At 47.7% G+C, this 17,754-nt stretch overlaps 1 protein-coding gene across 1 annotated transcript in view; it reads right to left on the minus strand.

Annotated features, from left to right (window-relative positions):
* The window catches only part of PDCD11 (programmed cell death 11), a 345,954-nt gene that overhangs the window by 54,257 nt on the left and 273,943 nt on the right, over positions 1-17,754 (minus strand). The window contains exons 19-20 of the mRNA XM_069242225.1: positions 9,486-9,601; positions 8-490 (exon numbers count right to left, since the gene is read on the minus strand). Of these exons, the coding sequence (XP_069098326.1) occupies positions 8-490; positions 9,486-9,601 (599 nt within the window). The remainder of the gene's footprint in view (positions 1-7; positions 491-9,485; positions 9,602-17,754) is intronic.

Raw genomic sequence — 17,754 nt, forward strand, 5'->3', positions numbered from 1 at the left:
CAATGACTTTAGCAGCAACTGTTTGCTTCGCTCTCAGTTTGGACGTGGGAAAAGAACCAATTGGGACTTCATCGAATATATGGGATGCATGGATAAAACCCACAAGTTTATCACAAATGGAAACAACCACAGTGTTTGGTTTCACAGATTTTACAGTTCCAGTGACTGTGTCACCAAAGGACAGGCTGTGCTTTCCTACTAAAGGTGGCTCTGCCAGGGTGCCCGATTTCTTCCATTGTTTCTTATTAGCCCGTGAAGTCACAGGGCCTTGCAATGCTAAGAGAACTCCATGATCACTGGCGGTCACTGATTTTAGTACGAGGGAGATGGTTTCTCCAACTGTCAGTTTTTCTGAATCAAAGCGGAAGGTGTCATTCAAATGGGAAGCCACAGGGACAGCAGCGAGCTGGCCTGTTTCAACTAAGGAGACCACTGCAAACTCTTCTGCAACATGTTGTACAACTGCTGACGTGGAGTAATTTTCATGAAACTGTAAAAATAAAACAAACATACTTAGTAGAGAAAAAGTCTTGTGTTCAGAACGCTAACAACTGCAAAACAAGTACATTGTAACACATTAAGTTGACTGAAAATGATCTCTTTCATGTACTGGCAGTAGCAGAATGAGGAGGTGGCATGTGCCATATTAAATAAACAGAACTCAATTCCACAGCACTCTCACCAAAATATCACAGATAACGCCTTCAGTCATTTCTTAGTTAGCAGCACTTTGCATACTGAGCTTTGCATTTCTGGTTTGCTCAAGTACAGGCCATCTACTAGCAGAGTACAAAGTGCTGAAAGGTTAAAAGCTCCTGTTGACTAATGGTGTTGTAGATGACAAAAAGCAACTTGGCAGTCAAGCTCTTTTACACCACTGCCCACAAAAACACAAAAAACACCACCACAAATAACACAAAAGACCTCTCATTTTGGAATATCCTCAAAGGTGAAAAAAGCTCTCATTGCCGGTGGAGAACTATAGATTCTAGCACTCTCAATCCAGCATCTTTCAAGAGCATCACATGCTAAACGTTACTGAGTAGAGAGGCTATATCAATTAATGCGGTCATGGACACTGTGGCTAATGAATTCTAGGTGTTTTAATCTGGATTTTTCTACACTACACTAATTATATTAACATGCCTGATATCGATAATATTAGTTTAGATGCCCAGGAGCAGACACAGCGCCCATGATCACATTAAGCGAGATGGTGCCTAAAGGTAAGCTAGTTTAAAGTATGTACTATGTAAAACCCACTCACTCACCTACCTTCAAACTGTATTCATTATGCAATAGAGTTCATCCTTCATCACTCTGGGTCCACAGGTCCCATAGTAGATCAACTCTTGCAGAAAAGGGGTACTATCAGCTATAGCAGCTGAAGCTTCTACATAAGATACTAGAAAAGCTGAGGGGATTTTAGGTGGTAAAGTTCGATGTGTTGCAAGGTTTGTCCATACTGGCAAATTTTCTTTCAGGCAGACGTGCACAGAATCGTATTTTCCCAACAAAGGCCTTTGGAAATCTTGGACAGATAAATCATAACATCATGAAAGATGATGGTGACAGTGTTACAGTTTGGTCCTGTTGGCAACTTACAAGACTGTTGATCATCGTCTCCAGAACTCAATCAGTCAGTATTCATGATTGTAAGGAAATGCCTCCTTGGCATGGTTACCCCCTGACTTTTTGCCTTTGCTGATGCTATGTTTTGAATTGAAAGTGTGCTGAGGCCTGCTAACCAGGCCCCAGCACCAGTGTTCTTTCCCTAACCTGTACTTTTGATTCCACAATTGGCACACCCTGGCATCCAGATAAGTCCCTTGTAACTGGTGCCTCTGGTACCAAGGGCCCTGATGCCAGGGAAGGTCTCTAAGGGCTGCAGCATGTATTATGCCACCCTAGAGACCCCTCACTCAGCACAGACACACTGCTTACCAGCTTGTGTGTGCTAGTGAGAACAAAATGAGTAAGTCGACATGGCACTCCCCTCAGGGTGCCATGCCAGCCTCTCACTGCCTATGCAGTATAGGTAAGACACCCCTCTAGCAGGCCTTACAGCCCTAAGGCAGGGTGCACTATACCATAGGTGAGGGCACCAGTGCATGAGCACTGTGCCCCTACAATGTCTAAACAAAACCTTAGACATTGTAAGTGCAGGGTAGCCATAAGAGTATATGGTCTGGGAGTTTGTCAAACACGAACTCCACAGCACCATAATGGCTACACTGAAAACTGGGAAGTTTGGTATCAAACTTCTCAGCACAATAAATGCACACTGATGCCAGTGTACATTTTATTGTAAAATACACCACAGAGGGCACCTTAGAGGTGCCCCCTGAAACTTAACCGACTATCTGTGTAGGCTGACTGGTTCCAGCAGCCTGCCACACTAGAGACATGTTGCTGGCCCCATGGGGAGAGTGCCTTTTTCACTCTGAGGCCAGTAACAAAGCCTGCACTGGGTGGAGATGCTAACACCTCCCCCAGGCAGGAGCTGTAACACCTGGCGGTGAGCCTCAAAGGCTCACCCCTTTGTCACAGCACCGCAGGACACTCCAGCTAGTGGAGTTGCCCGCCCCCTCCGGCCCCCACTTTTGGCGGCAAGGCCGGAGAAAATAATGAGAATAACAAGGAGGAGTCACTGGCCAGTCAGGACAGCCCCTAAGGTGTCCTGAGCTGAGGTGACTCTAACTTTTAGAAATCCTCCATCTTGCAGATGGAGGATTCCCCCAATAGGATTAGGGATGTGACCCCCTCCCCTTGGGAGGAGGCACAAAGAGGGTGTACTCACCCTCAGGGCTAGTAGCCATTGGCTACTAACCCCCCAGACCTAAACACGCCCTTAAATTTAGTATTTAAGGGCTCTCCCTGAACCTAGAAACTAGATTCCTACAACAACAACAAGAAGGACTGCCTAGCTGAAAACCCCTGCAGAGGAAGCCCAGAAGACAACAACTGCCTTGGCTCCAGAAACTCACCGGCCTGTCTCCTGCCTTCCAAAGAACTCTGCTCCAGCGACGCCTTCCAAAGGGACCAGCGACCTCTGCATCCTCTGAGGACTGCCCTACTTCGACGACGACAAGAAACTCCCGAGGACAGCGGACCTGCTCCAAAAAGACTGCAACTTTATCCAAAGGAGCAGCTTTAAAGAACCCTGCAATCTCCCCGCAAGAAGCGTGAGACTTGCAACACTGCACCCGGCGACCCTGACTCGGCTGGTGGAGAACCAACACCTCAGGGAGGACCCCCGGACTACTCTACGACTGTGAGTACCAAAACCTGTCCCCCCTGAGCCCCCACAGCGCCGCCTGCAGAGGGAATCCCGAGGCTTCCCCTGACCGCGACTCTCTGAAACCTAAGTCCCGACGCCTGGAAAAGACCCTGCACCCGCAGCCCCCAGGACATGAAGGACCGGACTTTCACTGCAGAAGTGACCCCCAGGAGTCCCTCTCCCTTGCCCAAGTGGAGGTTTCCCCGAGGAAGCCCCCCCTTGCCTGCCTGCAGCACTGAAGAGATCCCTTGATCTCTCATTGACTTCCATTGCGAACCCGACGCTTGTTCTAACACTGCACCCGGCCGCCCCCGCGCCGCTGAGGGTGAAATTTCTGTGTGGGCTTGTGTCCCCCCCCCGGTGCCCTACAAAACCCCCCTGGTCTGCCCTCCGAAGACGCGGGTACTTACCTGCTGGCAGACTGGAACCGGGGCACCCCCTTCTCTCCATTGAAGCCTATGCGTTTTGGGCACCACTTTGAACTCTGCACCTGACCGGCCCTGAGCTGCTGGTGTGGTAACTTTGGGGTTGCTCTGAACCCCCAACGGTGGGCTACCTTGGACCAAGAACTGAACCCTGTAAGTGTCTTACTTACCTGGTAAAACTAACAAAAACTTACCTCCCCCAGGAACTGTGAAAATTGCACTGTGTCCACTTTTAAAATAGCTATTTGTGAATAACTTGAAAAGTATACATGCAATTGAAATGATTCAAAGTTCCTAATGTACTTACCTGCAATACCTTTCAAACAAGATATTACATGTTAAATTTGAACCTGTGGTTCTTAAAATAAACTAAGAAAATATATTTTTCTATACAAAACCTATTGGCTGGATTTGTCTCTGAGTGTGTGTACTTCATTTATTGTCTATGTGTATGTACAACAAATGCTTAACACTACTCCTTGGATAAGCCTACTGCTCGACCACACTACCACAAAATAGAGCATTAGTATTATCTCTTTTTACCACTATTTTACCTCTAAGGGGAACCCTTGGACTCTGTGCATGCTATTCCTTACTTTGAAATAGCACATACAGAGCCAACTTCCTACAATGATACTGCTTTGGCCTGGGTAATTGGAGCTCCTCAAAGACCACTGTCAACTTGTTACAATTCCTCCCTAGCACGTTCCTCCCTTTGACAAAAGCGCAACCCTCATGCGTGGGGTTCCCAAGGGCCCTGCTTTAATGACTTTTTTTTTTAATCACCATTATTATAATTATTATTTTTTTACATTCAGGTCTCAGCTCTGGCCTGTCTGACGCTATCATTTAAGCGTGCATTATATATATCAAAATTTATTCTGAGCTAACCTTGGCAGCTCAGGTCACGGCCATTTCTAAATAATTTCTGAGTCTTAATTTTATCACCTGTAATCCTGCTATCACCTTTCTGCACAATGTTTCCCTAATTAAAGCCCCTGTCTCTATCTAGGCTAGAACCCAAAGACTAAACCTAACCGGAAATCCACCCTCTATATCTTGCTGAAATTTAAAGGACTAATCACGTTTGGCTAGAACAAATGGCTATGCACTAGCTTCCGGTCCAGGATTGAGTAAAACAATGTTCAGTGCCTGGTTTATAAAGTCCCACACCAAGTAGGACAATACGTTTTGACTAAATATATGGATTACAATTTAAATTGACTGCTTTGGTTCTCAGATACTAACTAACTTGTAATTCAGACTACCAGGCAAAACCACTGACGAGAATGAACATTGTCTTTGTTCATTCTCAGCTCTGAAATAATCTATGAGCCGACCTGTGCAAATAACTGGACCACCCTAAAATCAGAAGAGCATTAACAACCAGCTTCTGTCTGTACTAACAGTTGTAAGAAGCTGTCTCTTTATATAGTGGACCACAAAGAGGTACACTGTGTAGACCTTTGAGATCCTCGGGCATGTAGGGACACGTTGGCCAAATTCTTCTGGGGCTGTGGAACTCGGGTGCAGTGGTGTCTTTTGGCATCGGGTTATAGTGCAGGGGATACCCGCAGTTGGAGGGGGCCTGCAGAAACAGGTTGAAAGCGCTGTTGAGAAGTCCACAGTGGGCAAACTCAAGTTGGGCTTTGTCTCTGGAGGGCCTCCTTGTTTTTCTCATTATCTCCTCCAGCCTTGCTGCCACAAGTGGGGGCAGTGGCCGGAGGGGCGGGCATCTCCACTAGCTGGGATGCTCTGGGGTGCTGTAAAAAAGGCATGAGCCTTTGAGGCTCACCGCCAGATGTTACAGTTCCTGCAGGGGGAGGCGAGAAGCACCTCCACCCAGTACAGGCTTTGTTCCTGGCCACAGACTGACAGAAGCACTCTTCCCATGTGGCCAGAAACTCGTCTGGTTGTGGCAGGCTGGCAGAAACTGGTCAGCCTATCACTAGGAGTCGGACTGGTATTCAGGTGGCATCTCTAAGATGCCCTCTGGGTGCATTTTACAATAAATCCCACACTGGCATTAGTGGGCATTTATTGTGGTGAGAAGTTTGATACCAAACTTCTCAGTTTTCAGTGTAGCAATTATGGAACTGTGGAGTTCGTGTTTGGCAAACTCCCAGACCATACACTCTTATGGCTACCCTGCACTTACAATGTCTAAGGTTTTGCTTAGACACTGTAGGGGCATAGTGCTCATGCACGTATGCCCTCACCTGTGGTATAGTGCACCCTGCCTTAGGGCTGTAAGGCCTGCTAGAGGGGTGACTTGCCTATGCCACAAGCAGTGTGAGGTTGGCATGGCACTCTGAGGGGAGTTCCATGTCGACTTAGTCATTTTCTCCCCACCAGCACACACAAGCTTTAAAGCAGTGTGCATGTGCTGAGTAAGGGATCACCAGGGTGGCATAAGACATGCTGCAGGCCTTAGAGACCTTCCCTGAAATCATGGCCCTTGGTACCAGGGGTACCAGTTACAAGGGACTTATCTGAGTGCCAGGGCTGTGCCAATTGTGGAATCAAAGGTACAGTTTAGGGAAAGAAGGGAGCTGAGGTGTGTCCTGAATATCCTGATGAGTCTTCCTGGGCTCTAGACTGGGGAGGGGGAATCTGACACCTGCACCTGAAAGGGCTGTACCTGTCCTCACACAATGCAGTCTCCAACCCCCTGAAGTGTGTCTGGGCCCTTACTTTGAAGTTTGCCTACTTCAAAGGCAGAAATGAGCATAAGTAGAGCACCCAAAACTCCAGACATTTAGATTACTTCTGGAAAAAGGGGAACCTCTGCCAAGGAGACGAGCTTGATGCTTGAGGAGGGCCTGCCACTCTGCCTGTTGCTTTTTCTTGTGCTGGCCTGCTGCTGCTGCTTCTGCCTTAAGAGGGAAAGAACTGGACTTTGCCTTCTGAAACCCTGCTTGTGAAGTTTCTCCAAGGGCTTGGACTGAGTTAGCCTCCTGTTAAGAAGTCTCAGGGACATCAAAGACTTAAATCGGCAAGCACCGGGGTACTCCTGCTAAGGCCCCAGACATGCCGGTGGTGCCAATCCAGTTCCTGAGCCCTTGGAAGTAAGTTCTGGTGAGAAACAAGAAAATCCAGGCACACAGACTCTGGACGACTCCAGAACCGGAGCCGCTGTATGACTCCACGCCGCTGCCTGCAACATGAAGCCGTGATCACCGCTGGAGTGTGACGACCCTGACCAACAACGCAAGCCTGACACCGCCGCAGCCTCTCTGAAGTCCTGTGACTTCATGAGTCCCGAAGTGCCACGTCACCCGACTCTAATGAGGCGCTGTAGCACCATGGTGTGATCGCGACTCCGTGAGGTTGCTCAATGCATCTTGACCGGCCGGATTCATCGACCCCGCTGGATCGTCAGGTACTGACGCCTCGCACCTACGCCGCTTATCCTCCCCTGCTCTGCAGTAAGGAAGTGAAGCCACACCAGATCCAGAGACGCCTCACGCTTCACTTCCCTGACTCTCTGCACCAGCTTGTTTCCTCATCTGCTGGGGGTTCGTGTGACTCCGTGACTGGTGCCGCGCTCCTCGCGAGTGGCGTCGGATTGTGGGGAACGACTCCGTCAACGACGTCGCAATAGCCCCAGTTAAGCGCAATATTGAAGGTTCATATTTGAAAATTTGTATCTTTGCTTGTGTAGTTGGACTTTTGTTGTTTTGGTCTTGTTTTACTCAGATAAACAGTGGCTATTTTTCTAAACTGGTGTTGAGGAGTTAAGTGGTGTTTTCACTGTGTTACTGTGTGTGTTTGTACAAATACTTAACACATTTCCTCTGAGATATGCCTGACTGCTTGGGCCAAGCTACCAAGGAGGTGAGCAGGGGTTATCCTAGGTGTGTATCTCCCTTACCCTGACTAGAGTGAGAGTCCCTTCTTGGACAGAGTGTTAACCAACCAACCAGCTGGGACCAGAGACCCCAGTTCTAACATGCACTAAGAAACACAGACTGCAATGACAGTCTGCATTTGCAGGTGAAGGGTCCCTGAGAGTGGCACAATACATGCTGCACCACTTGGGGACTCTTTGGTACACATGTCCTAGGTACCCGGGGCACCATTTATTAGGGACATACAGGGGGGGCAAAGGTATTGCCAATTGGGGAATAACTGCACAGTTTTAGGGAAAGAGATCTGGCACTGGGGACCTATTTACCAGGAAGCCAGTGCACTTTTAGTCAAAATTGCATTGAATACCAGACAAAAAGTGGGGGTGACAATGTCAAAAAAAGGGCACTTTCATACAATTGGTGCTCCAGGAGTAGGGGGTCTTGGAGTAGTCGGGTGATGTACTCTCACCCAACTGGGAGTCTGGTAGCCCTTGGCCTTCAGTCCTAGTCACAGATTTCTTGCAAGGGTTCTTTTCCTCACACAGCCCGATTTCCTGCTTGACAATTTTGCAGGCCTCCATCTTCCCTTCTTAAAATCCTTTTTCAGACACCAAATGTCATTCAGAGTTTGAGTCTTTGACGTGCCCTCTCCTCTGCCCTGCCCTCCCTCCAGAAATCTGTCATAGCAGGGGCAACTCCAAATCTGATAGCCAAACCACAGGCTATGGGAGTGACCAGAGGTTCACACCTGGATGTCAGCCACAGTGATATATGTATCAAAGAGTTACCCCAAGGGTCATGGTCCTACTCTATGATTCTCTTATCAGTCCCATTTACTTCCTGAGATGTTCGCTGGTCCATTCCTAGTGACCTCTATCTCAATCAATGAGCACCCTTTAAAACGTACAGAAGAGCCTGGTTCTCCGTTCCTCCTGTGTGCCACCCAGCTCACAGAAATGCAGTAATCCACAAAGATGTCTGAGGGGATTTTATGACCTCCTCATGTTTCTCCAGTTAGCCATGGGTTTTCCAAAATAGGCCCACAATTTTCCATGTATTGTACCATTCAGAGGCACACATACACCCAGCATGTGCATATAATATACAAGCATTGTCCAGCAATACATCTTTCACGTACTGTACAATTCACAGACACACATACACCCAGCATATGAATAAAACCCACACACTGTGCAGCAGTAAACACCACCTTGATGCAGCTCAAGGGTGAGTTAAGCATACAGCAGCAAAACTTTGAATAAGTGAGCCTGTGGGCCTCACTCCAGTGACACAGGTATAAAGGCCTGTTCACTCTTATCACTACACAGTATGGTGCCACCACTGCTCATGTGCTGCTTAACTCCTGACAAAGGCAGTAGCCTTTCACCACTATGAGGGCAGAGCTTTGAGTACCACTTAAGGTTCAAAAAGACCACAATCCGTGAGGCAGGCTTATGCCATGATGCAGACCCATAGCCAACGTTTGTCCAGGACAACAAAAATCAGCATCAGGGATCCAGACGTTAGTGCAGTTGGGGCACTCAGGGTAGGCGTGCATCACCACGCGAGGGACTTTCCCGTTCCAACTCAACTGTCATTCAATTATCTCAGCCAGATTACGTATCATATTACCATTAACACAATTAATGTGAAAAATATGATTTAACAAAAAAGGAATCAACATGCATACTAAAGAAAACAAACTGATTATCACTTCACTTTTCAGTGCAGGAGCAGGTTTTAACCCACCCAAAATTTTAATAACTACATTGCGTGATTTCAGCATGTAACTGCAAAAATAAAGAGTAAGAACATGTGCACTTTGGCTCAGATGAGCAAAAAGTTTGATTAAATGTGAGCATACAACTTGAGAGGGGGAATGCAGTTACAGCAAAATTTAAATGGTTCTTCATACAAAAGGCAGCTTACCTTCTTTTCTTTCCTGTTGATAAGTTCAGGCCGAAGGGAAACGTGAACATTGAACTGCAGGCCATCCACATACAGAACCACTGCTGTTGCTTTCTGACCAGGGACAAGGCTGACTTCTAAAAAGGAAATTGGAAGAACATCTCCTTATAAGTAAATATACTGCTTACCAGATGCCACTGAAACGAGAACTGGCAAAGCCAATAGGTCTGATGTTGGTTGCCAGCCATTTGGCTTTGTCCATTCTTATTTGTTTTTTCACGATTCATTCGAAATGTCATAATGGTGGGAGCTCTGGGGTCCTCATAAAATAAAAAAAATAGTAGGTGAAAGCAAAAATATTTTTGTTCTCTGTGACAATGAGGGGAGCTGCTCTGTGTGTGGATGTGCAAAAGACCAAATGATGGTGGCAGCTGGGTCAAAGTTCTTAACAGTATATTATATAGATCATTTGAGTAAAATTAAAAGGTCTTGGCTAATGCCAGTTCTGAAAAGAGAAACCCTCAGGCCTCACAATGCTCAGCACAGATGCAGCATTCAACATAAAACAGACAGCAGAAAAGAAAGTATCCGACTTTAAACTGCTTTCTAAACAATAATATAAATCTTGCATTTCATGTAACTATTTCACTCCAGAGGGAGAATTGAATTAGCAGTGCAGGGTTGTAATTTTAAATGAATATACAAAAAACAAACCATATGTTCAGAAATAAAATAGGATGTTATCCAGGTACAAGCCAGAGATATAAAGGGCATTTAAACCTGCAAATTGTATAATATATACAAAGGAACATTAAGAAACTAAGGTAAGGCCATCAATTATAAAAACTGTCTTATAGAAACTTAACTTAATTTACAGAACAGTTTTACAAGCCTAAATGGACCTACGGAGAATCAACAACAATAAAATAAACATACACAAACAACCTCTAATTACTAAATATAGCTCCACCACTAATTCCAAACATAAAATACGTTACAAGATTTTAAACAAATGAGTTCAAACAATAACAACGTGTTGCTCCATCACAGACTGCTTCTTTTTCTTGAAATTAAAACTATGTCAATAAATTCTACAAGGATTGAAGTGTAGACTGGGATTTCGTAAACCTTAAAGCTGGGAAATTTGAGATGTGGTATACAATAACATTTTGCATCTCTTTTTATGGCCCTCATGAACGGAGGAAGTGAGGTACAGTGCTTAAGCCTGTGGTTGCAGGAGGTGGATGTAGGAAGTTGGCTCTGTATGTGCTATTTCAAAGTAAGGAATAGCATGCACAGAGTCCAAGGGTTCCCCTTAGAGGTAAAATAGTGGTAAAAAGAGATAATACTAATGCTCTATTTTGTGGTAGTGTGGTCGAGCAGTAGGCTTATCCAAGGAGTAGTGTTAAGCATTTGTTGTACATACACATAGACAATAAATGAGGTACACACACTCAGAGACAAATCCAGCCAATAGGTTTTTATATAGAAAAATATCTTTTCTTAGTTTATTTTAAGAACCACAGGTTCAAATTCTACATGTAATAGCTCATTTGAAAGGTATTGCAGGTAAGTACTTTAGGAACTTTAAATCATAAAAATTGCATGTATACTTTTCAAGTTATTCACAAATAGCTGTTTTAAAAGTGGACACTTAGTGCAATTTTCACAGTTCCTGGGGGAGGTAAGTTTTTGTTAGTTTTACCAGGTAAGTAGGACACTTACAGGGTTCAGTTCTTGGTCCAAGGTAGCCCACCGTTGGGGGTTCAGAGCAACCCCAAAGTCACCACACCAGCAGCTCAGGGCCGGTCAGGTGCAGAGTTCAAAGTGGTGCCCAAAACACATAGGCTAGAATGGAGAGAAGGGGGTGCCCTGGTTCCGGTCTGCTTGCAGGTAAGTACCCGCGTCTTCGGAGGGCAGACCAGGGGGGTTTTGTAGGGCACCGGGGGGGACACAAGTCCACACAGAAATTTCACCCTCAGCAGCGCGGGGGCGGCCGGGTGCAGTGTAGGAACAGGCGTCGGGTTCGCAATGTTAGTCTATGAGAGATCTCGGGATCGCTTCAGCGCTGCAGGCAGGCAAGGGGGGGATTCCTCGGGGAAACCTCCACTTGGGCAAGGGAGAGGGACTCCTGGGGGTCACTTCTCCAGTGAAAGTCCGGTCCTTCAGGTCCTGGGGGCTGCGGGTGCAGGGTCTCTCCCAGGCGTCGGGACTTTAGGTTCAAAGAGTCGCGGTCAGGGGAAGCCTCGGGATTCCCTCTGCAGGCGGCGCTGTGGGGGCTCAGGGGGGACAGGTTTTGGTACTCACAGTATCAGAGTAGTCCTGGGGTCCCTCCTGAGGTGTTGGATCGCCACCAGCCGAGTCGGGGTCGCCGGGTGCAGTGTTGCAAGTCTCACGCTTCTTGCGGGGAGCTTGCAGGGTTCTTTAAAGCTGCTGGAAACAAAGTTGCAGCTTTTCTTGGAGCAGGTCCGCTGTCCTCGGGAGTTTCTTGTCTTTTCGAAGCAGGGGCAGTCCTCAGAGGATGTCGAGGTCGCTGGTCCCTTCGGAAGGCGTCGCTGGAGCAGGATCTTTGGAAGGCAGGAGACAGGCCGGTGAGTTTCTGGAGCCAAGGCAGTTGTCGTCTTCTGGTCTTCCGCTGCAGGGGTTTTCAGCTGGGCAGTCCTTCTTCTTGTAGTTGCAGGAATCTAATTTTCTAGGGTTCAGGGTAGCCCTTAAATACTAAATTTAAGGGCGTGTTTAGGTCTGGGGGGTTAGTAGCCAATGGCTACTAGCCCTGAGGGTGGGTACACCCTCTTTGTGCCTCCTCCCAAGGGGAGGGGGTCACAATCCTAACCCTATTGGGGGAATCCTCCATCTGCAAGATGGAGGATTTCTAAAAGTTAGAGTCACCTCAGCTCAGGACACCTTAGGGGCTGTCCTGACTGGCCAGTGACTCCTCCTTGTTTTTCTCATTATTTTCTCCGGCCTTGCCGCCAAAAGTGGGGCCTGGCCGGAGGGGGCGGGCAACTCCACTAGCTGGAGTGTCCTGCTGGGTTGGCACAAAGGAGGTGAGCCTTTGAGGCTCACCGCCAGGTGTGACAATTCCTGCCTGGGAGAGGTGTTAGCATCTCCACCCAGTGCAGGCTTTGTTACTGGCCTCAGAGTGAAAAAGGCACTCTCCCCATGGGGCCAGCAACATGTCTCTAGTGTGGCAGGCTGCTGGAACCAGTCAGCCTACACAGATAGTCGGTTAAGTTTCAGGGGGCACCTCTAAGGTGCCCTCTGTGGTGTATTTTACAATAAAATGTACACTGGCATCAGTGTGCATTTATTGTGCTGAGAAGTTTGATACCAAACTTCCCAGTTTTCAGTGTAGCCATTATGGTGCTGTGGAGTTCGTGTTTGACAGACTCCCAGACCATATACTCTTATGGCTACCCTGCACTTACAATGTCTAAGGTTTTGTTTAGACACTGTAGGGGTACCATGCTCATGCACTGGTACCCTCACCTATGGTATAGTGCACCCTGCCTTAGGGCTGTAAGGCCTGCTAGAGGGGTGTCTTACCTATACTGCATAGGCAGTGAGAGGCTGGCATGGCACCCTGAGGGGAGTGCCATGTCGACTTACTCGTTTTTGTCCTCACTAGCACACACAAGCTGGTAAGCAGTGTGTCTGTGCTGAGTGAGAGGTCTCCAGGGTGGCATAAGACATGCTGCAGCCCTTAGAGACCTTCCTTGGCATCAGGGCCCTTGGTACTAGAAGTACCAGTTACAAGGGACTTATCTGGATGCCAGGGTCTGCCAATTGTGGATACAAAAGTACAGGTTAGGGAAAGAACACTGGTGCTGGGGCCTGGTTAGCAGGCCTCAGCACACTTTCAATTGTAAACATAGCATCAGCAAAGGCAAAAAGTCAGGGGGCAACCATGCCAAGGAGGCATTTCCTTACACAACCCCCCCCCAAACGAAAGAGGATGAGACTAACCTTTCCCAAGAGAGTCTTCATTTTCTAAGTGGAAGAACCTGGAAAGGCCATCTGCATTGGCATGGGCAGTCCCAGGTCTGTGTTCCACTATAAAGTCCATTCCCTGTAGGGAGATGGACCACCTCAACAGTTTAGGATTTTCACCTTTCATTTGCATCAGCCATTTGAGAGGTCTGTGGTCAGTTTGAACTAGGAAGTGAGTCCCAAAGAGGTATGGTCTCAGCTTCTTCAGGGACCAAACCACAGCAAAGGCCTCCCTCTCAATGGCACTCCAACGCTGCTCCCTGGGGAGTAACCTCCTGCTAATGAAAGCAACAGGCTGGTCAAGGCCATCATCGTTTGTTTGGGACAAAACTGCCCCTATCCCATGTTCAGAGGCATCAGTCTGCACAATGAACTGCTTAGAATAATCTGGAGCTTTGAGAACTGGTGCTGAGCACATTGCCTGTTTCAGGGTGTCAAAGGCCTGTTGGCAGTCCACAGTCCAGTTCACTTTCTTGGGCATTTTCTTGGAGGTGAGCTCAGTGAGGGCTGTCACAATGGATCCATATCCCTTCACAAACCTCCTGTAGTATCCAGTCAAGCCAAGGAATGCCCTGACTTGAGTCTGGGTTTTTGGAGCTACCCAGTCCAGAATAGTCTGGATCTTGGGTTGGAGTGGCTGAACTTGGCCTCCACCTACAAGGTGTCCCAAGTAAACCACAGTTCCCTGCCCTATCTGGCATTTGGATGCCTTGATAGAGAGGCCTGCAGATTGCAGAGCCTTCAAAACCTTCCTCAGGTGGACCAGGTGATCCTGCCAGGTGGAGCTAAAGACAGCAATATCATCAAGATAAGCTGTGCTAAAGGACTCCAAGCCAGCAAGGACTTGATTCACCAACCTTTGGAAGGTGGCAGGGGCATTCTTTAAACCAAAGGGCATAACAGTAAACTGATAATGCCCATCAGGTGTGGAGAATGCTGTCTTTTCTTTTGCTCCAGGTGCCATTTTTATTTGCCAGTACCCTGCTGTCAAGTCAAAGGTACTTAGGAATTTGGCAGCACCTAATTTATCAATGAGCTCATCAGCTCTTGGAATTGGATGAGCATCTGTCTTGGTGACAGAATTGAGCCCTCTGTAGTCCACACAAAACCTCATCTCTTTCTTTCCATCTGTGGTGTGAGGTTTGGGGACTAAGACCACTGGGCTAGCCCAGGGGCTGTCAGAGCGCTCAATGACTCCCAATTCCAGCATCTTGTGGACTTCCACCTTGATGCTTTCCTTAACATGGTCAGACTGTCTAAAGATTTTGTTCTTGACAGGCATGCTGTCTCCTGTGTCCACATCATGGGTACACAGGTGTGTCTGACCAGGGGTTAAGGAGAAGAGTTCAGGAAACTGTTGTAGGACTCTCCTACAATCAGCTTGCTGTTGGCCAGAGAGGGTGTCTGAGTAGATCACTCCATCTACTGTACCATCTTTTGGGTCTGATGACAGAAGATCAGGGAGAGGTTCACTCTCTGCCTCCTGATCCTCATCTGTTACCATCAACAGATTGACATCAGCCCTGTCGTGGAAGAGCTTAAGGCGGTTTACATGGATCACCCTTTTGGGGCTCCTGCTTGTGCCCAGGTCCACCAAGTAGGTGACCTGACTCTTCCTCTCTAGTACTGGGTAAGGGCCACTCCATTTGTCCTGGAGTGCCCTGGGAGCCACAGGCTCCAGAACCCAGACCTTCTGCCCTGGTTGGAACTCAACCAGTGCAGCCTTTTGGTCATACCAAAACTTCTGGAGCTGTTGGCTGGCCTCAAGGTTTTTGGTTGCCTTTTCCATGTACTCTGCCATTCTAGAGCGAAGGCCAAGTACATAGTCCACTATGTCCTGTTTAGGCTCATGGAGAGGTCTCTCCCAGCCTTCTTTAACAAGGGCAAGTGGTCCCCTTACAGGATGACCAAACAGAAGTTCAAAGGGTGAGAACCCTACTCCCTTCTGTGGTACCTCCCTGTAAGCGAAAAGCAGACATGGCAGGAGGACATCCCATCTCCTTTTGAGTTTTTCTGGGAGCCCCATGATCATGCCCTTTAATGTCTTGTTGAATCTCTCAACCAAGCCATTAGTTTGTGGATGGTATGGTGTAGTGAATTTATAAGTCACTCCACACTCATTCCACATGTGCTTTAGGTATGCTGACATGAAGTTGGTACCTCGGTCAGACACCACCTCCTTAGGGAAACCCACTCTGGTAAAGATACCAATGAGGGCCTTGGCTACTGCAGGGGCAGTAGTCGACCTAAGGGGAATAGCTTCAGGATACCTGGTAGCATGATCCACTACTACCAGGATATACATATTTCCTGAGGCTGTGGGAGGTTCCAGTGGACCAACTATGTCCACACCCACTCTTTCAAAGGGCACCCCCACCACTGGAAGTGGAATGAGGGGGGCCTTTGGATGCCCACCTGTCTTACCACTGGCTTGACAGGTGGGGCAGGAGAGGCAAAACTCCTTAACCATGTTGGACATATTGGGCCAGTAGAAGTGGTTGACTAACCTCTCCCACGTCTTGGTTTGTCCCAAATGTCCAGCAAGGGGAATGTCATGGGCCAATGTTAGGATGAACTCTCTGAACAGCTGAGGCACTACCACTCTCCTAGTGGCACCAGGTTTGGGGTCTCTGGCCTCAGTGTACAGGAGCCCATCTTCCCAATAGACCCTATGTGTTCCATTTTTCTTGCCTTTGGACTCTTCAGCAGCTTGCTGCCTAAGGCCTTCAAGAGAGGGACAGGTTTCTTGTCCCTTACACAGCTCTTCCCTTGAGGGTCCCCCTGGGCCCAAGAGCTCAACCTGATAAGGTTCAAGCTCCAAAGGCTCAGTTCCCTCAGAGGGTAGAACTTCTTCCTGAGAAGAGAGGTTCCCTTTCTTTTGCTGTGTTGCAGTTGGTTTCCCAACTGACTTTCCTGTTCTCTTGGTAGGCTGGGCCATTTTTCCAGACTCCAGCTCTACTTTTTCACCCTGTGCCTTGCACTGTGCTCTTGTTTTCACACACACCAGTTCAGGGATACCCAGCATTGCTGCATGGGTTTTTAGCTCTACCTCAGCCCATGCTGAGGACTCCAGGTCATTTCCAAGCAGACAGTCCACTGGGATATTTGAGGAGACCACCACCTGTTTCAGGCCATTGACCCCTCCCCATTCTAAAGTAACCATTGCCATGGGATGTACTTTTCTCTGATTGTCAGCGTTGGTGACTGTGTAAGTTTTTCCAGTCAGGTATTGGCCAGGGGAAACCAGTTTCTCTGTCACCATGGTGACACTGGCACCTGTATCCCTCAGGCCCTCTATTCTAGTTCCATTAATTGAGAGTTGCTGTCTGTATTTTTGCATGTTAGGCGGCCAGACAGCTAGTGTGGCTAAATCCACCCCACCCTCAGAAACTAGAGTAGCTTCAGTGTGAACCCTGATTTGCTCTGGGCACACTGTTGATCCCACTTGGAGACTAGCCATACCAGTGTTACCTGGATGGGAGTTTGGAGTGGAACCTTTCTTGGGACAGGCCTTGTCTCCAGTTTGGTGTCCATGCTGTTTACAGCTATGACACCAGGCCTTTTTGGGATCAAAGTTTTTACCCTTGTACCCATTGTTTTGTGAAGAGGCTCTGGGCCCACCCTCCTGTGCAGGTTTTTGGGGGCCTGTAGAAGACTCTTTACTATTTTTAGTTTTGGTTGTCTCATCACCCTTCTGCTGGGGAGTCTTTGTGACCCCTTTCTTTTGGTCACCCCCTGTTGAAGTCTTGGACACCCTTGTCTTGACCCAATGGTCCGCCTTCTTTCCCAATTCTTGGGGAGAAATTGGTCCTAGGTCTACCAGATGCTGATGCAGTTTATCATTGAAACAATTACTTAACAGGTGTTCTTTCACAAATAAATTGTACAGCCCATCATAATTACTTACACCACTGCCTTGAATCCAACCATCTAGTGTTTTCACTGAGTAGTCAACAAAGTCAACCCAGGTCTGGCTCGAGGATTTTTGAGCCCCCCTGAACCTAATCCTGTACTCCTCAGTGGAGAATCCAAAGCCCTCAATCAGGGTACCCTTCATGAGGTCATAAGATTCTGCATCTTGTCCAGAGAGTGTGAGGAGTCTATCCCTACACTTTCCTGTGAACATTTCCCAAAGGAGAGCACCCCAGTGAGATCTGTTCACTTTTCTGGTTACACAAGCCCTCTCAAAAGCTGTGAACCATTTGGTGATGTCATCACCATCTTCATATTTAGTTACAATCCCTTTGGGGATTTTCAACATGTCAGGAGAATCTCTGACCCTATTTATGTTGCTGCCACC

The sequence above is a fragment of the Pleurodeles waltl genome, chromosome 6, assembly GCF_031143425.1.
Source record: "Pleurodeles waltl isolate 20211129_DDA chromosome 6, aPleWal1.hap1.20221129, whole genome shotgun sequence".
NCBI lineage: Eukaryota > Metazoa > Chordata > Amphibia > Caudata > Salamandridae > Pleurodeles > Pleurodeles waltl.